Here is a 25,168-nt window from a genome sequence, read left to right as displayed (position 1 = left end):
AGTATGGAGAAACAGTATGCGAATGGTGTGAGCGTCCTATTCTGACGTGGTACTAAGTACGCTTGTGGGTTGTGTCTGTTTAAAAAAAAAAAAAAAAAAAAAATCCACAATGATAATGTAGAAACAAGGGAATATATGAACAAGACATATACGCACACACATGTGTGTGTGTGTGTGTGTGTATATATATATATATATATATATATATATATATATAGAGAGAGAGAGAGAGAGAGAGAGAGAGAGAGAGATGTCTAAGATTGATAAATCTATCCATCTATCTATCTAGACACACGTGTGTGTGTGTGTGTGTGTGTGTGTGTGTACAGCTGAATCAAAAAAAAAATAGAATATCATGGAAAAGTCCATCCATCCATCCGGATGGAAAAGTCGTTACACATAAAGTTAAATATTTCAAGCTTTTTTTGTTTTAATCTTGATGATTATGGCACACAGATCATGGAAATAAAAAATCCAGTATCTCAAAATATTAGAATAAAGAATTTATAATACCGAAATGTCATGTCAACCTTCTTGAAAGTATGTTAATTTATGGGGTTATGGAAGGCCAGGTTGCTTTGATAGCGGCCTTCAGCTCATCTGTATTGTTGGGTCTGGTGTCTCATTTACCTCTTGACAATACCAGGTTAGGCGAGTTGGCTGGCCAAGCAAGCACAGTAATACTGTAATAAAATGGTCAGCAAACCAGTTACTAGTAGTTTTGGCACTGTGGGCAGGTGTCAAGTCCTGCTGGAAAAGGAAATCAGCATCTCCATAAAGCTTCTCAACAGATCTAAGTATTAAGTGCTTTAAAATCTCCTGGTAGACGCTGCATTGACTCTCAACTTGAGAAAACACATTGGAGCAACACCAGCAGATGAAATGCAGCCCAAATCATCACTGACTGTGGAAACTTCACAGTGGACTTTAAGCAACTTGAATTCTGTGCCTCTCCACTCTTCCTCCAGACTCTGGGACCTTGATTTCCAAATGAAATGCAAAATTTACTTTCATCTTCCCCATGATTGTGGTTGTGTACTGAACCGGAGAGAGAGATTAAAGGCTCAGGAAACCTTTACAGGTGTTTTGAGTTAATTAGCTGATTAGAGCTGTTCTCAGGTCAGAATTTCCATATTATAAATTCTTTATTCTAATGTTTTGAGATATTGGATTATTTATTTCCATGAGCTGAAAACTGTAATCATCAAGATTAAAACAAAAAAAGCTTGAAATATTATAGGATATATCAAAGTTCCACTTTTTGAATTATATTACAGAAAAAAATGAACTTTTCCACCATATTCTAATTTTCTGAGATGTACCTATAATATTTAAAAACAATGACAGGTGAAGTGAATAACATTGATTATCTCATTACAATGGCACCTGTCAAGGGGTGGGATATATTGGGCAGCAAGTGAACAGTCACTTCTAGAAGTTGATATGTTGGAAGCAGGAAAAATGGGCAAGCATAAGGATCTGAGCAACACTGACAAGGGCCAAATTGTGATGGCCAGAGCATCTCCAAAACAACAGGTCTTGGGTCCATGCTGACCCCTGTCCACCACCAAAAGCACTTACAATGGTCATGTGAGCGTCAGAACTGGACCAAGGAGCAATGAAAGAAGGTGGCCTGGTCTGATGAATCATGTTTTCTTTTACATCATTTGGATGGCCGGGTGTGTGCGCGCATCACTTACCTGCGGAAGAAATGGCACTTGGATGCACTGTGGGAAGAAGACAAGACGGTGGAGGAAGTGTGATAATCTGGGTAATGGTCCTGGCATTAATGTGGATGTTACTTTGATACGTACCACCTTCCTAAGCATTGTTGCAGACCAAGTACACCCCTTCATGGCAACAGTATTCCCTAATGACAGTGACCTCTTTCAGCTGGATAATGCGTACTGCCACACTGCAAAAATTGTTCAGGAATGGTTTGAGGAACATGGCAACATGAGTTCAAGGTGTTGACTTGGTCTCAGAATTCCCCAGATCTCACCCAATCAAGCATCTGTGGATGTGCTGGACAAACAAGTCCGATCCATAGAGGCCCCACTTCACAACTTACAGGACTTGGAGGATCTGCTGCTAACATTTTGGTGACAGATACAACAGCACACCTTCAGAGGTCTTCAGGAGTCCATGCCATGAAGGGTCAGAGCTATTTTGGTAGCACAAAGGGGACCTACACAATATTAGGCAGATATTTTTAATGTTATGGCTGATCCATGTATCTGCCCTTTTTATGGAATCGTGCTGTTTATTGTGCATAATTTGTTTGAAATGTTAACATGACATGTTGATTATGTTAACATGTTCTCTGTACTCCCCCATAAACTATAATTGTGTAATTTGTGTAACAATCAAAACTAATTGTTTTCAATAACAACTAAAAACTACTTTCATTATAGCTTTGATTTGTATTATCTAACATCTGATATAACCATCAAATTAACGCATCATACCTGTACATATAAACCAAATAAAAACAAATATTAACCAATACCATCTTGCTCCACTATACATTAAATGTTTTGGTCACACTTGACAAATGAAACCCCATATCTCTGAAAAATATCTGCCTTTATTTTCTTTAATAAACTTTGCTTATTTGATTATAATCTCTACAGTCTAATATAGGGAAAAAAGCAGACAGAAGCAGCCACTCCAGTAAATATTACCTCTGCAGTATATAAATATCTCACACTGGTACAATATTGACATTCATTTCATAACTTCTCAAATGACAGCTCAAAAACAAAAGAGGAAAAACCCCATTCACATCATGCAGTCACAATCTCTCCACTTCTCTCTCACTGACAGCTCAGAATGGTGAACACACCATAAAATATACAGATGATGAAAAAGATTACAAGAATAACCTTGTCACTGGTGCCAATAGTCTTCCAAATAATGGCAGAGTCACTCTAGTTTCTCAAAGTTAAACTAAATGGCACACATCAAAATATTTTTTCAACAAATATTTCAGGGAATTATACAGGGGACTCCCCAGGATTGCCAAATGTCTCTAGCAAAGTTTCTAACTGTAAGTTAATGCACATACTGTTCAACAAAACATGAGTTTAGTTACATGTGTCACAGATCTCAGTACCTTGTTCTAAAATATAATTCTACTACCAGAGAATAAAATGGAAATATTTTATATCTAAAAATGAAACCTTATTTAAAACCTATCAGTCAGGGGTCTAGCCAGCTAGTTTAATTCTCAGAAAATGTTATTGAGGAAATGTCAGATAAGACATTGGTGGCAGGAGTATTTTTTTTCTATGTAGATTATAACACTATAAATAGCAATAGAAACACTATTTTATTGAAAAAAAATTTTTTTGGTCATATCACTGATAAAGTTGTGTTGCCTTTGGATGAAATTCAGATTTACAAATAAGAACCATGACATTTCCAGTGTTAATAGTTTTTGTAATGCTCAATCCCCTGAATTGTAAAGTTGCCGGGTTGGGACATAACGTAATGAGCATAAAGCTTTGTTGCCAGGTCAGATGTTTTTATGCAAGTGTGTGTGAGCTTGAAAATGTTAACATGTCTGTTCATTTGCCTGACAAATGAACGGAAACATGGCAGGGGGTTAGCTCAAATGCTACTCAATTCTACTGGAGACCCCACTTATGTATAACGCTCATGAAATCTATCCCTTTTTCTGCCGTAATGTGTTTTGCTCCCTATTTCAGTAGATGCCATTTTTTTAAATATACAAAACATTTTTTAAAAGACTAGAACAAAGAAAATAAAGTGGCAGGCACTTAAAAAAAAAAAATCATACTGTCGGTCTGGTTGGAGAACTGCAAAACATTACAGTGCTAACAAACAAAGTTGAAAGACTGCTGAAGTTCCCGTCCTGTATGATTCTCACGATTCCATTTCATCCACATCAAAGGCAGGTGGCTCGAAACTGATGACTTCCTCATATGTCAAACCTGTACAGGGATGAGGGATGAAGAATGAAGTGTTACGGCCTAAGCTGCAGAAGCATTGTCCAGACCCAGTTACACATATAAAGCAATATTAAGTAATCCTGTGCCTACGTTCACCAACATTGTGTAGAAACAGATCTAAATTGTGTCTTACATGTAACACTGAAAAGTCTTGTATTTGCAATAAAACTGGGATATCATCTGCACAAGTGTAAGCAGTGAAGCTCAATACACACCAGCTGATCACTGTTTATATTTAACTGAGCACTGAAATGTACTCAAACTGTAGACACACCCACAATTAACCATATCTGGAATGTAGGCGTCACTTTCAAAGGTTTCTAAGAAAAGCACTTGTGCCAAAAAAGGCAAAGACTTTGTGTACTGTTTAATTTTTTTGTGTGTTTCTTATTTTTTAATTAAAATTCTATGAACTTTAACAAATGTGCATCATGTTCATGAAATAGTAAAGCCATTGGCATAAGGAAAGCAAGTGATTTCGTGGAAGTCCTGTTTCACATTTGCAATAAGGGAAGTGGTTAAATCTGGGCATATTAGAAATCAAACTCCAACGTTGCATGCATAATCGTACTCTATGATGGTTATGAAATACCAAATATATCAGGGGTCAGGAACATATGGCTCTTTCAGTGATTGCCTATGGCTCAATGGCGGGCGGGCGGGGGGTCACAAAGGCTAATGGTTAAATTCAATTAAAACCCTACATATTCTAAAATATTACATAACTCATAACCAATGCCCGTCTGACACCAACCTGTAGCACAACAAGCTCAAATTTCATTGGACAATGTGGAGCAGAGCATTAATTTCCAGGTCTAATTCATAAATTGGCTGAAAACTACATAGGCAGTCTGTCTTCAATATTTTAACAAAAGGTGTGTGTGGGGGGGGGGGGGGGGGGAGTCGCATTAATGATAAGTAATGTTCACTTTACTCTTACTTATGTACTGCATCTTGTATTGATTTGCCATTTGATGAAATTATCATAGTTGGTTAAATGAAGTCCAAGTGCCACCTACCGGCCTATTAGCTGAAGTGCAGGCTGTTAGGTCAAGAACATGCAAAAAGTTAAATGGCCTTTATTACATTGCCACTTTTTCTAATTATGCAATAATAGTAAAGATAATAACTATAATAAGAAGACATGAAAAATGACCCAAAAAAATTTTTTCTCTGGATCTTCAAAGAAAAATAATCATAATTTTTCTTTTTTGCTTTTATGGCTCTGCCAGCTGAAAAGGTTCCCGACCTCTACAATATATGCTCAATTTCTCTCAGAAATGTGTATGTAGCCAAAACATCATATGACTGAAAGGTCGTGGACATGCACAGGTACCTGTACACCTCATTTCCCTCCAGAATTTAGGTCTCAAGCTGACACAAATCTATCAGTTTGGGAACTGGTGTACGCTATAAGCCACTCTAAGCTTTCAACCCAAAAAATAAAATAAATAAATAATTTAAAAAATAACCTGTCTGGTCCCTGAAACCACACTATCTAATTGGGATCCTCCAAATAAACATTAACACACTGACTGCTAGCCTTTAATGCCATTGTTTGTATATGACAATTACTTCCATTCAGTGTAATTTAATGTCAAGTTCACTGCAGCTTTGTTTTTCTCTGCTAGGCGCTTTGCAAAAATATACGCATAAATCTATGCTCATTTTGTGTAACCTGGCATGTATACAAACTTTTCAACACAGATTCATGCATACACACTGTTAATCAACGAGGGCCAAGTTCAAAGAATTGCTACAAATTTGCACACACATTTAGAAGCAGATGCTGTTTCAAACCTTAAATGTTACAAAACCCCACACCTTCAAGTAAATCACTTCAACCTGCAGTCATGACTCACGTTTCCACTCCTCAATCTCTAGTTCCCGACTCTCAAAGCTCTGGTCATAAGGCTCTGCTTCTGGTTCATCATCTGGGTCATGATACTGGGCAAAGTATGGATGAGCCAGAGCATCAGCTGCAGTTATCCTCTTGTCCGTATCCAAAACCAGCATCTTCTCGAGGAGGTCCACAGCTGTGACAGTACAGAAACCCCAATCAACAACCAGTGTATAGCAATGATGAAAATTTGCTTTAAGTAGCACATAATATAAATCGCTTGTGTTGTGAGGTATACAGAGTAATAAATCTGTTCATACATGCCATTAAAAAAAAAATCCTGATAAATATACATGCAAAGGATGCACTGATCTAGTAGGACGCATCAGTATGCCATATACATGTTTTAATATCACCGATTCTGATATTAAAAGAATAATTTCATAATGATGCTTAAATATTGTTGTAGATTTTGAATACCACTGAATAAATAGTGATACATATTTAAATTAATATGACAGGAAACTCCATAGTCACTGATGCATACTGGTAAGTTTTTCTCTTACCCTGTGGATTGGCCCCAATAAATACATCAGCAAAATTCCTTTTAGGCATTTGTGGCAGAGAATGAATGTAATTCCTGGCCTGTATAAAAGAAAAGGGTTGATTATTTAAGGGTAAGCATTAGGGAAATCGTAAGATTTACGCAAAGATGATTCTGTCTAAGCTATTTATACTTGCAGTCAGACTTTCTAAACGGACCAGATTAGGGTGCAAAAAGCTGTATTAAACGCGAGAGAATCTGCAAACAGAGGTGGAAAAAAAGCAAGGAAAAAGACTAAGACGAATCATTTCAGGGCCAACTTGCTTCCAAACAATTGTTGAATTTTATGATCTCAGACAAATTAATTTAAATGCATTTTATAAAGTGGTAGAGTTTTCATCTCAATCTCCATACACTTAAGATGTATGATTGGATGCTCGTACGAGACCCCCCCCAAAAAAAACAAAACAAGAACATTTCAATGAATACTGTGTCTCAGGAAATTGTTTATTAGTATGCAGCACTGCATAATTAATGCAAGATTCTCCTTAGAATACAGCAGGCTTTGGGATGGCACATACACGGCTTCCATTTTCAACACACACCAGTTAATACAGAGCAAAGAGCTTAGATTCAGAATAAGACCAGTCACAACAAGAAAGTGTGAAAAAGCACAAACCCTCCACAACACATGCTATGTTTCAGAATCAGTGGATTTTCATGTTAAGGGATGGTTTTGGGGCAACATCAAGGATTACCTCAATATGGAGTAAACTAATAATGATATTCTATGCCGTCGCTCTTTCTAGTGCACTTTCACCATCACAGTGAATGATTGCACTTGAAATGAAAATGTTTTTTCCTCTCTACAACCACTACCAATGTAGTGACCCCAAGAAGTATAAGCAATACAGCCTTATGAGCATGAGCAGGCCTATGCACCCAAAAAATACAAAACAAACAAAAAAAAACATGAATTGTAAACATGATATTGTGCTTGGGGGCAGGGGCCACAGAAAGCTCACCTCATGGCTAGGCATCCTGCTTATTAGAGAGGCAGGGGGAGTTCCTGTCAGCCGCATTATCTGCTGTAGCTGGTTTATATCTATGACAGCCAGGTCAAGGGCTTATAGCAGACACGTTTTACAAATTACCTGCTTTTGTTTGTCTCCTATTTAGGAGAGAAGAATGGAAAGAAGAGACAGAAAGCAACACAGAGGTTTGACATGCACATATGGGACACACAATGCTGCAAAGAACAACTCTCTCGACTTGAAATTGTGCATTATGGTCATTCCCAGAGAAAACACAGCCGGCACCAGCAAAGCTAAGATCAACATTTTGTTCATTAATTCATTACAAATCACAATCAAGCCAATTATCCCGTTTAAAAATCACCAAAGTTTACATCTTGAAAAAATTAGTAAAGCATGTAGTACAATACTACTGGTATACATTATGCTCTGTACATAGCCTTCACTATTTTCCCAATTAAGAGACATTAAAATAGCCACTACAAAGTTTTGCACGATAATCAATTCATACATATATAGATTTCATATCTGTGAAAAACGTATTGCATACCATCAGGTAGATCTAAGCAGGAAAACATGGAAGGCTATGTATGGAAGCTGTACAACAGATTATGCAAGAATGTGAAAGCATGCTGCAGGAAAAGGCCTCTTTGTTGGTGAAATCCAAAAAAGTAATAAAATCAGTGTACAGTTTAGAAACGCACCAAATTAGCTTTGTGTGGCAAAGCATACAGTGTAGCATCCTCCAAACATTACACTCACAGATTCTGATGACATTTTCGTCAACAGCTCAGGTCCTGGAGTTCCAACGAGCAGCATGATAAGTTTCAGCTGGTCAATGTCTACATTGGAACATAAAGGAAAAACAGAGGCAAAGCAGAGACACTGCTGCCACACAGCCTCATGGCCATGACCATGCAGCTGTCATCACTGGCATTTCCATGGACAGGATTTGACAAGCTGCAAAATGTAGCTGCTAGGAAAAAAAGAAGAGGGGGGGAGAAAAAAACAAAACAAAAAAAAAACCCTCTGTCTCCATTTGTACTAAACATTAACTTTGGGGCATTTAAGAAACGCAAGCAAAAACCCAGGAGAAGGGTTCCCAGGAATTCAGGAATTTTCCTAAAAAATAATAATAATAATAATAATAATAATAATTTTTTTAAAAAATTTTATAAAAAAAAATTGCTGGTACTGTGAAAAATGAAAACAGTAATTTCATATTAGTGAACATACAATGGGCAGGTCAAAGAATTATAAAACTAGTAAACACATGTAAAATAGGCGTTTTAGTTTAAAATACTAAACCAAAAATAATAATATGCCATGACCAAAGAAGAAAAAAAAACAAACAAAAAAAAAAACGGCTAGACAAAAATAAAGAAATAAACAAACAAACAAAAACAAAATGTTCCAACCATTACGGTTTTTCCATGTGAACAGCTACGGGTTTCGTTTTACTATACTACAAAATGTATATTTTAAGCACAGCCATATTTGTAGATAGCACTGCATGATCTAATCAGTAAAAATAGCAAAGGCTTGCCCAGAGCAAAAAGAACAAGCCCAGGTGTGTTCAGCCTACCACAGAGCTAACTGAAGAAAGAGGTTCAGTCATTAGTGGTATTAAGAAGTAGTCAAGACATGTGTGGGACAAAAATGTGGTAGGGTAATGGTAAATCAAGAGCATTAATCATTACACTGACACCAGAGAAAGGAAGAGAATGTGGGGTAGAAGGACCAGGAGAGCCATGGCATTCCTTGCAAGGCTGCTCATTGCTTTCTCCGAAGTATGGATCACATTTCCTTATTAGCACTCCTTGCAGTGAAGAGCCACAGGGTGAGGCTAAAACAGTATATGAAGACATTCACTCCTGTACTGCAACATACCGACCGCACAATAGCCTAGGGAAAGACTTAAAACTAAGAAATATTCATATTTATACACATATAAGCCAGCAAGTTCAAACAAGCATAAGTCAAATGCTCCAGAGTTTAGCTGCATGTGTATAGAAGGTTGAAGGATACGGTCGGTGCCAGGGAACAGCGTTCTCCCTGTCAGCAGCTCAGCCATAATGCAGCCAACAGACCAAATATCCACTGGAAAAATAAAGCCAGGCAAGAACACATCAGCAGAACATTAAGCTTATGTTCCACTACTCTAATCAGATCTTAAAGCTCTTTGACATGAACGATGGATCTGAAACTTAAGTTGACAATAAAGAACAGATTTTGCATCAAAAATCTGCCTGCATGGCTTATACTTCTGTGTTTGCATATTTGTGAACACATCAGGGCAATGTGCACAGGTGTCTGCCTTCATATTTACATGGAACATGAATGTGTCCAGTAGTGACAGAAAAATAACTTAAATTACTAAAACCACAAATTAACTAAATTAAACTTTTGTTTCACTATATGAATGGAGAAGGAGCAAAGTAATGGATGCAATAATACTACTAACTAAATCATCAATACCATCCATCCATTTTCCATACCACTTATCTTACACAAGGGACTCAGGGGCACAAAGCGGGGGACACCCTGGATGGAGTGGCAACCCATTGCAGGCCACAATCGCGTGCGCGCACACACACTATGGACAATTTGGAAATGCCAAACAGCCTACAGTGCATGTATTTGGATTGGGGAGAAAACCAGAGTACCTGGAGGAAACCATGAAGCACAGGGAGAACATGTGCATACAGAGTGGGGGTAGGATTCAAACCCCCAACTCCAGAAGTACGAGGCAAATGTGCTAACCACTAAGCCCCCCCCAAAATCATCAATACCATGCAATTTACACACACACACACACACACACACACACACACACACACACAGTACCGTTCAAAAGACTTACGCACCTTTTTTTTTGTACAAACTTTCTTATACATTCTAATTTTATGACTCCTACATTATCGAGTCAGTACAAAAACATTTTAGATTTCCAAACATTAACTTTCCAGCACAAAATGAAATGTTACAGAAAAATGTTTGTATGCCAGTAAAGAAAGCAGCATATTACGTAAGAGACACTTTTCAGGTGAAAAAAACATAATAAAGCCATTATACATTTCAAAATCTAGGTCTAGGAAAGGATTCATTTGGAGATGACTCGAACATTCCGTGACCATCCGTGGAAAAAAAATGTGAGGGCGGTTACGACACAGCATTCAGACACTCTTGAGCACACTAATGTATAGATGATTTACCACTTTGTATTGAGGTAGCACCTGAAATTGCTGATTGTTTGCTGGTTTTGATCGACAATTTTGTTGTCGAAATAATTATTTTGCCTATGAAACAGTCAAATATGCACAACTTTGCAAACTAGCTAGCACACCAAAATTGCATGTATGTACCATTGCTATAAACGATTTAATGGTAACTTTTGTCAAAATGTTCACAGAGATGCGCATCCTACAATATTTTAAGAGGAAGAGGACAAAGGAGGATGAACAGCAGGTCATAGGAGTAGAAAAGACTGAGGAGGACGAGCTTGTAAGTCCACACTGTGTTGGATGTTTGGGACGGAGGGGCCATCGTGTGAGGATCTACGAGTTGGAGACACTGTGTTTTCATTTTCTGTCGTGATTCTGGAAAATGTCCTTTATCAAATAAAGTATATTATGCAGTTTATGGTATGTAGTAGTTTTTGTTCTAATTATATGACAGTCCGTATCTCGGACTGTGCTCCTGAGTCTTTATAATCTCCCCTCCCCAGTCTCATCTTCTGTCACTGCAAGTACCCTCTTACAACCACACTAATTAGTACATTCTGTACCCAAAAGTCATTATAAATGAGCTTTTAAGTGTTTTTTTTTTTAACATGTCAGTGTTCCCCCACAGGTTCAAAATCGCTCCTATGCCCCTGACTGCTGGGTTTTTAAATTGAATTTTTTTTTAATGCATTTTTGCTCTACAGTATTTCTTTGCATGTACCTAAGACATTTGCACAATACACACACACACACACACACACACACACACACACACACACACACACAGACACAGACACACAGACACACAGTAGAACTCGACAATCCTCAATCCTCATCTATTCGTTCAGTTTGTATTCCTTAAATACCCTCAAACTACACTTCAAACAGGAAGGAATCTATTGAAGAAAAAATATTATTTCAGACATTTGACCTTGTTGTGACCTTGACCCTGTTTGGATCAATTCCAAAATCTAATCAGTTCATCTGCTGGTTACAGTCATAAGTCCATGTAAATCCTACAGACATTCAACAGCTCGTTCTTGAGATACGGCACTAAAGAGAATCTCAGATGTATGCATGGACGAATGAACAACCCAAAAAGACGACAATAAAACTTGGGAGCAAGCATTTTGTGCCAGGGTTTAAAGCCAAAGTTCAACCACTCAGATTAAGGCTTTAATCTGCAGCCAGAGTAAAAATTTATTGGCAGTATTACATCAAAACATCTGTCACACAATCTGGTACACAACTGGACACACCTCCCTGCCTCAACTAATTTCGTCTAAAAGGTTTTGAAGGACTGCACTGCACTTACTCAGAAATCTCTCTGCCTTGCAACTCAAATACACTTCAACACAGAAGTATAAACCAGCCTCAAAAGCCAATTGTCATTTCAACTGTGAGGGGACAGCTGGCATAAGAATGACGAAAGGAGGGAAATAGACATGTATTTCTTAAATGAAGAAAATCAATATTTAATCAAATGGTGCAGTTTGAAACATGCAGTGGACGAAATGTTCTAATGTTACAGCGATAGGTATTAAAAGTAGTTTGTGCTTTTAAAAGTTCTAAAACAATCGTGTAAATTTTTCCCCCCTCAGTACAATAATTTCATCATATTTAAATGCCCTGAGAAATTGTACTACGCGTGCAAGATAATCCTTCACTACCTGTCATGTTGTAGTGCATCCAGTTAAGCATGATTTCAGGAGCACGGTACCACCTGGTGGCCACATATCCTGTCATTTCATCATCCGTATGCCGTGCCAGGCCAAAATCAAGGATCTGCAAGAGAGAGAGAGAGAGAGAGAGAGAGAGAGAGAGAGAGAGAGAGAGAGAGAGAGAAAGACCAGAGGAATTCAGAGTTACATTTCAGTATTACAGAGGAAACACCAATTTGAGACAGGAAAGATTTCCTTATTTCATGACTAGCTATAGCTGGAAATATACCAAGCAAAGTGCTAGAACAACTTCACCTCAAAGTCCATTCTGGTTCATGCCTGGGAATATTATGAAAACAGCGGACATACCTTAAGCTCACAATCTTCATTCACAGCCAAATTACTGGGCTTCAGGTCCTTAGGAATAGAGAGAATAATTTCAAAAGTATTATTGAAAAATTCTAATGTCTAAATATTCTTAAGAATGAAAAGTTCTTTGTTCTTTGAAAGGGTATTATATTATCATTATATAATCAGGAGCATAAAATGGTCTTATAATGACAATAATATTGTTTATCGCAATTATTTCCTTGGACGATATATATACCGCCAGACGAAAAGTAGTTATCGTGACCAGAGTAGGTCTGTAAGCATTGTTTAAGGTCTGTACTCTCTGCACTCTCTTTTCACTGCAGACTTATTGGCATTTTTAGACTTGTGCTGGTATTTGTTTTAGAAATGCATATTACAAGATGATTCCATCATTTTTCCTCAATATTGAGTGATTCTATATATTTTTTCCCCTCTATCTGATCTAGAAAACAAATATGCCATTAATTTAAATAATTTAATTTAACTTGAGGTATGTTTCACAAAGCCAGAATGTTCAGCTATTAAACAAAAATTGTTTTGTATCATATCTGATTTGCTACAAAGTAAACAATAAATAAAAAAATCCAAGTGAACATCCTCTAATTGAGGTGATTCCATAATTTTTGTTGCCTGGGGTTGTAGTCTGTTCGAGGCTTAAAGAAATACTTAATGTCCTTTCCCTGTAAATCTAGAAATATAAAATTACTTACTCTGTGAATGATGTCTGCTGAATGGATGTACTGCAACACAGAAGACAAAAGAAACACACATATAGCAATATTCTCCCCCCCCAAAAGAAAAGTGATTCTACACAATAAAAATACATCAGAAAATTTCTAAACATGAATTTATTTACTCTCACAACCTATCTTGTGCACATTGCTTCACCTTAAGCCCTCGAAGGATCTGGTAGATAAGGAACTGCACATGGTCATCAGTCAGCTTCTGACATTTCACTATATTATTTAGGTCTGCACCCATCAGGTGAGTCACCAGGTACCTGTCAATCACAGAAGAATATGTGGTCATACTCTGGACTTCATCCAAGTGACCAACATAATAAAATCTCCCAGACATAAGATAACATCTAGCTTTTAAAGACGTGCGATAGAACTTTGGCGAGGAACATGGAAATTTTCTGATCATTGATAATGCACAGAGGATTAAACAAGACAAAGATCAGTCACCAGGTGTATTTGTGATTACGCGTGAGACAAGATGCATCAAATAACACTTTGAAATCAACAGTGCCAGTACAAATATCTGAGGGGAAAAAAGAAGAAAAAAAAAAAACCCCAAAAAAACACATGTGAAACTGCTGCAGAAGCATGAGTCAGCAGCTGGTATTATCGTGGCTACTGCCATTAACTCCCACACATGGAGGCGCCACACTGAACTCAACACTGCCTATGCAGACTTAATTACGGTGCAGTGGAGAGTCCAATGCTTGCTTTAGTAATTACCTCCCAGTAACTCAACTCAGTTTCCGTTGTTCACAGAGTTAATGCTAACCACAATCCCCTAACAGATGATACACTGTTCAACAGATAATTCACCCCCAAACAGATGACACGTGTAGTCCGTGGCATTATATGAAACAGAACCTTCCTGGCACTACATAGAAAGGCTTAAAATAAATTCTGCTTAAGCCAACAGAGAGATTTTCCACACCCTCTGCACAAATGGTATCTAAAACAATAAACAAACAAACAAAAAAGTAATAATGCTGCCCTCTCTGTGATACACCAACACACACACAAAGCCTCAGAGATAAAAATGCACACTCCACCAACAAACACATACATCCACACACAAAGAATCTCATCTTATATAATCAGCTTACACATAATGTGCACACAGACACAAACGCACACACTCACGCTACAGCTCACTCAGTTCATTGGTCAGGTTCAGTGGTATTAATGAGAAGAGTCATTGTCGTCGTCCCACCCCCCTACTGTAAATCAAATTTTTTCCCACCAGTACAGATAAATCAGTGTAAAAGGGACAAGTGGTACATGTGTGTGCCTTCACTCAGTGAGGTGAATCCAAGCATGCATATTTTTGGCAGCAGCAGACACCATTGCAAGTCAAGCCCTTTCTTGAACTGCCATCCCCAGCAACACTCACGGCATGTCTAGCTAGTTGTTTCCATATGCCCCTTACATCATCACGTGCTAATTTTGAATGATTGTCACAAAAAGAACCATCTGGACCAAAACTCTATAGCAGCGTTTCAGTTTTTACATTTTAAAATGTAAACCTTCTGAGCCTTGAATAGTTTTCTCTATACTTGGCTTTGACATCAAGAATATCAAACACCAAGGATGTGGCAAAGACTATAGTGTGCTGTTCATGAAAACTGACACACGGATAATGAGTAGATAAGAATTCAGCCAAATTTTACATTGCAAAGTTCAGGTCAAGCCACTTTGCATGGTGCCGACTGGCTCAGGTAGTGTGTTCACACCTGCTCTTAACTATAATAACATTAATTGAAATGCTTAAGTAATTTCCTCTAAAATGTGAGAAAGCCTGAAAAAAATGTGAATGCCTGGCAAGACATTTATTAAGACAAGCTTAAAATATGCTAAGATATGCTAAAGATACACCATACGGCCAAAAGTTTGTGGACACCTGACTATCATACCCGTATGGGGGTCTTCTCCAAACTGTTGTCACAAGGACACAATTGTATAAGATATCCATGTGCTGTAGCATTACAATTTCATTGGAACTACAACGCCTCGAACCCATTCCAGCATGACAATGCCGCTGTGCACAAAGCGACCTCCGTGGTTGGAGTGGTTGGCCAAGGTTGGAGTGGAAGAACTGGACTGGCACAGAGCCCTGGCCTCAACCCCATTAAACCCCGGCCTCAACATCACTGAAACCCTTTGGGATGAACCGGAACGCCGACTGCACCCCAGGCCTCCTTACCCAACATCCCTACAATGGTTCAGCTCATAGCTTAAGGACATGTCTTTTTCGGTAGCGTTGGGTAATTTCTCCTCATCTTTCGCTCCTATTATTAGTGGTGTACCTCAAGGCTCCATTCTGGGCCCATTTCTTTTTAACTTATATATGCGTCCATTGGGGAATATTATTAGAACACACTATGTCTCTTTTCATTTATATGCTGATGATACCCAGTTCTACATACCGTTGAAAGCTGGTGACTCCATTCAGCCATTGTTGGACTGTCTGGACGACATTAAAAAATGGTTAACAAATAATTTCCTCCAAGTTAATGAAGACAAAACCGAAATAACTGTTTTTGGTCCCTTGAGATTGAGAGGTGGTCTCACAGGTGAGCTTCGTAACCATTTCCCCTCAATTTCTTCCCAGGTTAGGAACCTTGGTATCATCCTGGACTCAGAATTATGCTGAACCAAGCAAATAAATTCGGTTGTTAAGAGTAGTTTTTATCAACTACGGATTATTTCTAAAATTAAAACATTTTTGTCTTTCCAAGATTTGGAGAAGGTTATGCATGCTTTTATCACATCGCGCTTAGATTATTGTAATTCATTGTACTTGGTCTTCCTCAGTCATCTCTTGCTCGTCTCCAGATGGTTCAGAATGCAGCTGCAAGGCTGCTGACCAGGGCAAAGAAATATGATCATGCCTACCCAATTTTAGTATCGCTCCATTGGCTCCAGGTCCATTTTAGGATTCAGTTTAAGATTCTGTTGTTTGTCTTTAAAACACTTAATGATCAAGCTCATTCCTATCTCAAAGATCTTCTTACACCTCATTTATCTAACAGACTTCCAAAATCTTCTGATAGGTTTAATTTGCATGTCCCTCGATTTTGCTGCCCCTCATTTATGGCATCAATTGCCACTGGCATTGAACCTTCAATTACCACTTTTTAAAACAGACTTAAAACATATCTCTTCTCCCAGTCGTTTTAATCAAATTTTTACTATTGTCTATCTTTACTTGGTTTTATTCCATTTTCTATTTTACTTTCCGTACTCCGTTCAGCACTTTGGTCAGCTTCGCTCTGTGAAACGTGCTATATAAATAAATTTTAATTACTAAATCTGGAATGGCATGTTCAACAAGCACATTTGTCCATAAACTTTTGCCCTGTAGTACATGTGGTTATATGAGTTTATAAATATAATATAAACAACTATCATAATAGGGTTCCTAATATTGAAGTATATATATATATATATATATATATATATATATATATATATATATATATATATATATATATATATATATATATATTTATTTATTTATTTTATTTTTTTTTTAACAACAAACAAAAAAAAAACTGCACAGCATCACTTTTCTCAGGCCTGTCTGGAGCCTGTCATGGTCAAGATGCCCATCATCAACCAGGATTAAAGGGTGAAAGCATGAGCCCCTGCCCTTTGAGACACCAAGAACTTTAGGGGTCACAAGCAGTAGTAACATCTAATGTGAGGGGAAAATTAATCTGCATTAATGATGTAGCTATAAAAATCAAAGTCACTAAGCAACAACCAAAACTGACTTTCAGCCCATCACATACTTTGACACTCCTATTATAAAAACAATTAAAATAATAATAATATAATATTATATATATATATATATATATATATATATTATATATTATATATATATATATACATATATATATATATATATATATATATATATATATATATATATATATATATATATATATATATATATATATATATATATATATATCTCACACACGCACACACATACATATATACACCCCCATAACAATGTACAAATTTAAACAGTATTACTAATATTAGTATAAATATTAAAACAGGCTTACTGTGGAGACCCTGTTAGGTAGATAAGGAACAAGTTTAACAAAAAAAAAAAGGCTGCAAAAACAAAAATAAAGCATTTCATTGTCATTTATTTGTATTATTATTACTACTACATCTTAAATTTGTTTGGTGTCTTTCGGTGAACTATAATCTTTAAATTAAATTTTCTACATTTTATTGAGGCAACCAAATTTTAAACTATGATAACTTTGCTTGTGATTGCGATCTGCACATAAGAAAAACATTATTAAAAAATGTCAAGATTTATCAAGAACAGCACACAAATTTAACAAAGACACAAAGACATTTAAAACAGCAACGGAAGTTTTTACTACTGTGGCATCAGATTTAGTTCACATAGCTTTTCTCCCCTCAATTAAAAAAAAAAAAAATACTGGAAAAAGAAAATTCTGATTTCCTTTCCCGCTTCGGCTGCGCCACATCGGATATTCATCAGCATTTTTTAATTCTGGCACAAATTTTATGCTGGATGCCCTTCCTGATCCAACCCTCCTCATTTTCTGAGCTTGGGACCAGCACTGAGAGTTCACTAGCTCATGTAAATCTCCAGTGGCTCGGGTTGGCTCCCTGAACAGGAATCGAACCCAGGCCTCAGCGCTGAGAGCACCACGTGCTAGCCACTAGTCCATCAGGGAACCAAACAGGAAAATATTGATTATATTGGGAGATGTCTCAAAAATAAACTGTACCCCACTTAATAACATATGAGGTCATTTCATGAAATATTTCTTGATAATAATTGAAGAACATAGCATTGCATCTCATAGTAAAACTGTACAGGTGTGAGAAATGATCTATAAATATAAGTTAATTGATATACGAACATCAGTGTCCACAAAATGTGTGTAATGTCAATCATTACTTATTGCTAAAGAAAGAAGACAGTATCTGAGCATCACTTACACGTCGTTGAACTCCTCCAGACTGGTGGAAGGTGTGAAAACATCCAGCAGGCCTATTACCTGGAAAAACAAGAAGCATTATTAAGATTCTTTATTCAGTCTGTACAGGATTTTGTGTAGTTTGTTTGTGATTGTTGCAGACTACAATGCTTAATTTTGTTGCGTCTTTTTTATTTGCTATTTGCAGAGATTTTTATGCTTTATTTTTGTGGAAAACTACCTGAATTGGCAAACCTGCAGTTGCACAAAACCTTTTAGCTGTGCTCATGCTCGGCGCACATGAATCAAAGAGGGCTTTAGCTGAATGTGCATTGTGATGTCACAACTCGTCTTAGCCCAAACCTGTGGTGATTTCGAAAAATTGCAAGCTCCTGCGAATACTGCAGTGTTTCTTTGAATTTGTGTTCATTTCTGCAATCACTAAAATATTGGAGGGGCTGTTTCTTGTCCAGTTTTTTGTGTATCCATTAAAGCAAGACACACACTATACAAGATTTCAAATGTTATACAAACACTACACACTGAAAATGCCTGTTGTGCACATTATCTGCTCACATTGTTTGATTTACACACAGTGACATGCATGGTCACCATGTTCATGTTCATGGGTGAAAAGAGTTAAGAAGTCTTTCTTCCCTTTACGCTTTGTGGATAAGATAGCGTTACTCAAACTCGGCTTAGGTTGTAAAAACACGCTTCGGCCAACATTTTCTTCCCATCATATTAGGATGATGAAATATGTCAAACAAACACATACAGTGCTGTGCAAAGATGCCTTGAAAAGTAGTGAAATGAAAAGTTTCTACTTATATAAGATGATTCTACAAAGCAGGAAACAGCAACAAACTTGATCAAATCGATATTTAGCCCAGTTCTTTTAAGCACAGTTTTACAAGGAAATCAGTTGGTAGGATTTTCAAATGCAGTTCTTTTGCAAATCTTGGCTGTGAAAGTTGTTTGAAAGTTGGTCCATTACTTAATATTTTGTTTTCTTTAACAACATACAACTGCTTTTCTGTGAGACATGAGATGTCTTAAAAAATTAAATAAGGTGTCTACAATCTTCACACAGTACTGTATGTTGCTGTCGGAGCTCACCCAATGTGGGGTCCATGCGGTCTGTGCACATATCATCTTCTCTTCTGTTAATGTTATTATTACTGACATGCACAGACCCACAAAATCAGTTCATGACTTTGAGGAAACAAGTCAAACTGCTCACGCTGAAAGACAGCCGAGCATAACTTCTGACGTTTCTGTCAGGAATGCAGCTCGATAAGAGTCTGGACAGCTCATCGAGCATCGCTGCCCTGCCTACAATGCACCTGAAACAATGACTGCGACTGAAAGACAGAAACAGAACAATTAAAAAACGGGGTCAACTCGTATGCTGTTGGCATGAACACCACAATCTCAAAGCAAAACAGGAAGCAACAAAAGGTTTGCTTGCCAGCTGATCTTAAAACTGTTTTGATCAAAATACATGGCACCAGTGTAGCATTTGTAAAAGAGACACAGGCGCAGGAGAATTTGATTGTACTCTGATCTTTTTAAATATTAAAAATGCGATATTAAATGGCTTTTGGTCATTATTGTTCCAAGTAAGGCCACAAACACATTTGCTTCTCAAAACAAACTTTCACAACATACAAGCATGATAAAGAAGAAGGAAAAGGGAAAAGGGAACAAGAAGTAAAGTGACGGACTAGCACAAAGTGTTCAGAGGAACTGTGAATACAGGACTTTGGTTTGGTAAATCTAGCACAATGGTTCGCAACTGGAGGGTCTCACCAAAATAAAAGAAAAAAAAAAAAAGAAAGTAAATGCACGCACACATATTACCACTGGGTCCTGTCAAAAAATATTAGCTGTAGTTTTACAAGTTTACAGAACTTCACAGAACTGTGCAGTTTTCATTTGCAATAGAAGAGAACTCCAAACTCCAGATTACTTTTCACTGGTAGTCTAATGTTAAAAGAAGGCCGCTAAATAAATTCAGCTTAATAAAATACACTCAAGGCACCCAGCAGTTTGTTACAGCACTTTCATAGTCTTTTAGATTTATATTCAGTCCCTCCAGGATTTTGCGATAGCAGAAATGAAAGAAAAAAAAATCAAGGAAACTCCACGATATTCGCAGGAGCTCGCAATGTTTCAAAATTACAGCAGATTATCCAGCAGATTTGGAAAAGACGAGACGTCATCATGATGCACATTCAGCCAAAGTCCTCTGCGATTCATGCGCGTCAAACAGCTAAAAAGGTCGCATTTACCAACATACATGGCTGTGAAAGACCGTGTAAAACAATTTCATGCAATTGCAAATTCACCAATTCAAGTAGTATCCTGTATATAAAATAAATAAATAAATAAAAATAATAATAATAAATAACAAAAAACGCACAAAAATCGCTGCAAATTGCATCACAAATTTTGAAAAAAGCCGCAGCAAAATGGAGCATTTTTGGCCACAACAATCACCAAAAAAAAAAAAAAACCCCTTTGAGATCCTGTATGGACTTTGTATTGTGAGATAGATTACAATAATGTAGGTAAATTTTATTTCGATTTTATATTTAAATGATAAAGGACACTAAGATTCGAATGATAACGGACACGAGTTCTGAGGTTTAACAAGCTGAGAGCCACTGATGCAACATCCACACTTACGTTCTCATGTTTCATGTGCTTGAGAAGCCGCAATTCTCTGTAGGTTCTTTTGGCATGGATAATGGACTGGAATGGCCTTGAGAGTTTTTTCACAGCAATCTTCAAACCTGTCTTCTCATCAACCGCTGAGCTGGAAAAGACAAAGCCATGACATTGAAGTAATAAAAAAAATTGTCTTCCTTTTAATACATTTACTGTAACACATCAGTGATGTTGATACGAATTTCATAATAATCCTGTTCCACTGAGTTGGAAGCAAGAACTAGCATAAATTCTAAGTAGTCACTCTTATTGTAACATTGAGCCTGGAGCTAGTGATTACAGACATTAGGGGTATGAACAGCGACAGGTTGGAAGTATTACTCAAACCTTTCCTGTCAAAAATGTGGTAAAAGTCTGATGTAATGTTTAATAGGAACACCGGTCCACCTGCTCAGGAAAATGGCTTGTTGATGAGAGATCAGACGAGAATGGTCATACTGGGTTGTGCTGACAGGAAGGCAATGATAACTCAAATAACCACTTTTTACAACCGTAGTGAGCAGAAAAGCATCTCAGAACACATGACATATCAAACCTTGAGGCTATGACAGCAGAAGACCACAGAGTTTCACACCTGTTAGCCAGCTGCAGGAATCTGAGGCTACAGTAGGTGCGGGCTCACTGAAAGTCAGTATGTTTACATGGACAACAATATTCCGAAGTTAACCCAATTAAGATGATACTCTGATTAAGAAACTACCATTAAACAGCGATTTCTGAGCACCTTAATCCGGCTAAAGTCACACTCAAACTAAAATCAAATCAACTTAAGGCATGTGGAGTATTCCTATTTTAGTCACATTACTGAAGTGCAATACAGACATATAAACGTCTTAATCACACTATTAACGTCTTGTGAGAGTTATCACCGCATTTTGTGACAGAACACGTACACACACGGCAGTGCTCAACCGTTTGACGGCAAACAAGAAAGAACGGCTGTGTCCTAAACCATGTAATTACCTCCTATATAGTAAGTTAAATACACGCATTTCAGCTACTATATAATAGGTAAGTATGTGGTTTCAGACGCAGCCCATGGCTTCAAGCAGTCGTCTATTTGCATGTATAGCATGACAAATAATTAACTTCACTTAAAGCTGTTGTAAAATTAAAAACGAAACACCCAAAACTGTATACGGTACCATAACTAAGACGAACTGTATGTTGATATGTGAAATAGGTTCTGGAGGGAACGTCAGACAGCGTGGTGTGGGAACGTAATGGCATGCACCGTTAATCAATCTATGTTCTATAACATGTAAAATGGGAACATGAAAGGAATATTCTAAAATCATCTCATGTAAACATCTTAACCACAATATTGTCTTATTCAGAATAAGGTCAATAATTAGATTACTGCTGTCCATGTAAACATACTGACTGTTCACATGGTAGTTTCTTAATCAGAGTACTGTCTTAATCGGGTAAATATCAGATTATTGTTGTAAACATACTGTCTGGGAAGTTGTGGATTGTAAGATGACCAGGGATGTGATTGGTTAACTGAAAAACCGCATGAATGAGCAGGGGTACAGGTGTTCCTACTTTTCAAGTGATCAGTGGGTATATGGACAACACACTTCTCTGAGATATTGCAGACATCGTGATTTGTTTTATAAATTTTTAGATTTGAATAATAATAAATTACAAACAGGTAGCAGCAGATTTGACATTAACATTTTGCATCACCACAGAGTTAAGACTTTATATCTCATGGACTGTAGAGATTTAAAAAAATAAATAATAATAATAATAATAAAGGCAAGCTACTCTGACCCAACCCTATCTGTTCTTCAGAGATCCAGTTACATAAGGTTAATGGTGGGTGATGTAAAGGTCCATGAAATATAACCCAGGTGACACCGTTGCCTAGCAACAAGCACCTAACATTCTTCTTTGGCACACATAAGCACACGCTGTCTACCTGGGGAACAGAGTTATCTAGCAAATGGGTTGTGGTGTTCAAACAATTAGGGCATGCCTGTTTTCATTAAAAGACACTTATCAGTAAACATAAGAGTGAGGACACTGTCAATACGCAATAATGTTGCACAACTTTATTAGAAAAAAAAATTAATCAACTAGCTGTTTGATCAGCTTGATAACCGGAGGCAAACCTGGTATCAGAGTATGTGTATGATATTTAAATGATACCATGAGAACTTAGAAACTTTTTCCAAAGCAAAAGGCATTTGAGATCAAGAATGGAGTTTTTTCAGTGCCTGTCTCGATAGTTAAATCATACAGGCATCTAAATTTAGATCAAGGTGTAGCCATGTACTCTACTCGCAGTCAGTGCTGAATATTTGCCCAAACTCAAGTAAAGCCGAGTGAAAACAACAGGTATGAATCATCACAGCAATCAACAGGGTGACACAACTCAAAAAGATCAGGTGATCACAGCCAGATGAGACAAGGAAGTGGGATTATAACAGAATTTGGTGACTACACGATACTATATGTCATGTAACTGATCACAGCGTGCAATGGATTATTACTTAAGTCAGTAATAGTGCAAAACATGTAATCAACAAAGTAGCCTTCTGAAACAACAATCTCAGACATTTCATCTGTTCACAGAAACTGAACTCTAGCATCTGCCAGCACTAAAACATACTTGTCTGTCCGATTGCTAGCCAAGTTAGCTAGCCAAGCTACATGCGAAGGCCTGCAGGAATGAATGGAGCACTCTTCTTTCCTGCCCTTGAGGAAAAGCCAAAATAAATCATTTACCAGACAGATCCGTATGCACCAGAGCCGACTGGAGAGAGGTTCTGATAGCGCACCGGGACCTCCCAAACCGTCTTATTCACCTCCTGTCGGTAAAACGTGGCTCTTTCTTTCTGCGACATTCCTGCAGAGCTAAAGCCCGCGGGCACGCGCAAACTTCTGCTTTAACTCCGCAGCCGCCTCAGTCTCGTGCAGCCGAAATGTAGCGAGTGTGAAAAACAAGTGCACAGTCAGCCGAAACACGACGTGTTGCAGCACCCTTTCACCTCCTACAAGGTTAATTCACACTAACAGCACCAAAAAACGTCCTGGAATTTAGCAGTCCTTCAGGACTTCGTATCCTGTTTCGAGTAACTTTAGGACTCTCCAGTGTGCCTGTCCTGGCACTAATCACTTCCCTGCTGCTCCCTCCCTCCCTTCCTTCCTTCCTTCCTTCGCGCGCTAACCCCGCCAGAAACTCTGAAATCTCGCGAGAATACAAAAATGGAGCTACATTATTCATGCAGATGCGCCACGAAGATCACCTGTTCTCGAGTACCGTAACACAGCATTTTTTTTCTTCATTTGATAATGTTTCTGCACCTCAGTTAATTACATCCATGGGCAAAATTCGGTGTCTTAAACTCTCTGTTTCCCTTTCGGGCCCATTATTTGTCACCCCCAGCCTTGATGAAAAGTCTCACCGTTTATAGGCCATCTTTTCCAGCTGGTAAGTGCTGGTAGAAAGGAAGTCATTTCTGGGTTACTGCTACTGCCCAATTTCAAGTACAATGTAGACAATTCATTTAAAGAAAATAACACAGTTATTTGTCCTGTGGTGGGTTGGTTCAGGGTGTTCTCTGCAATAGGCTGGAGGCTTAGGTGTAGGTAGGATAAGTAGTATGGAAAATGGGTGGATGGAACACACCATTAAGCCGATTGCAAAATTTCAAACATTTTTTAATCAATAAAAAAATCAACTCATCAAGTAATCAGGAAGCTGTAAAACAACTTTCCAGGTGGCATAGATGGTCTACACTATCTGTGTGCTTTAGGTTGATCAGACCAAGCTAAAATTTTCATCAAGGTGGACTAGAGTATTTATCACACATGTATGCATACATTCCATGTCCACTTTGCTAGCTACATCTACCTTAAAGTTACACTTCTTTTTTCTTTTCTTTTCTTTTTCTTTTTTTTTTTTTTTTTACCATGCAATACTTACCTGCCATGCCTGCCACACTTACCTGCAGCTGCCATGCACTTACTTGTCTGACTATAGTATAATAATTGTGCTGCTAATTTGTCAGCCCACTTCTACACTGTCCATCGGGTAGAGAAGAATTCCTGGGATTTTTATA

The 25,168-nt window shown here is 37.7% G+C and overlaps 1 protein-coding gene across 2 annotated transcripts; it reads right to left on the bottom strand.

Moving 5' to 3' along the window:
* Positions 1 to 2,569: 2,569 nt before the first annotated feature.
* mapk14a (mitogen-activated protein kinase 14a) lies at positions 2,570 to 24,256 on the bottom strand. 2 transcript variants are annotated; one of them, XM_017468362.3, is made up of 12 exons: positions 23,832 to 24,256; positions 21,054 to 21,183; positions 18,385 to 18,443; positions 13,538 to 13,649; positions 13,360 to 13,389; positions 12,647 to 12,694; positions 12,287 to 12,401; positions 9,421 to 9,492; positions 7,384 to 7,463; positions 6,381 to 6,459; positions 5,837 to 6,010; positions 2,570 to 3,956 (listed from the first exon to the last, which is right to left on the bottom strand). In XM_017468362.3, the coding sequence occupies exons 1-12, from the start codon at positions 23,948 to 23,950 to the stop codon at positions 3,889 to 3,891; spliced, it is 1,086 nt and encodes a 361-aa protein (XP_017323851.1). In that variant the 5' UTR covers positions 23,951 to 24,256; the 3' UTR covers positions 2,570 to 3,888. The 2 variants fall into 2 exon arrangements, with proteins under 2 accessions (XP_017323851.1, XP_017323850.1); XM_017468361.3 differs by lacking the exon at positions 7,384 to 7,463 and adding an exon at positions 8,155 to 8,234 and having other exon boundaries at positions 23,832 to 24,255.
* Between the last annotated feature and the right edge of the window lie 912 nt (positions 24,257 to 25,168).

This window comes from Ictalurus punctatus, chromosome 5, assembly GCF_001660625.3.
Source record: "Ictalurus punctatus breed USDA103 chromosome 5, Coco_2.0, whole genome shotgun sequence".
Taxonomy (NCBI): Eukaryota; Metazoa; Chordata; class Actinopteri; order Siluriformes; family Ictaluridae; genus Ictalurus; species Ictalurus punctatus.
The sequence above is the reverse complement of the archived record's forward strand: the minus strand, read 5'-3'. Positions and strand labels throughout refer to the sequence as shown.

Coding starts and splice junctions, on each gene's coding strand:
- mapk14a (XM_017468362.3), bottom strand. CDS start 23,950: ATGTCGCAGAAAGAAAGAGCCACGTTTTACCGACAGGAGGTGAATAAG. Junction 12,695..13,359: donor CAGCAGACATCATTCACAGA/GTAAGTAATTTT, acceptor TCTATTCCTAAG/GACCTGAAGCCCAGTAATTT. Junction 6,460..7,383: donor GCAGGATGCCTAGCCATGAG/GTGAGCTTTCTG, acceptor TCTTTTATACAG/GCCAGGAATTACATTCATTC.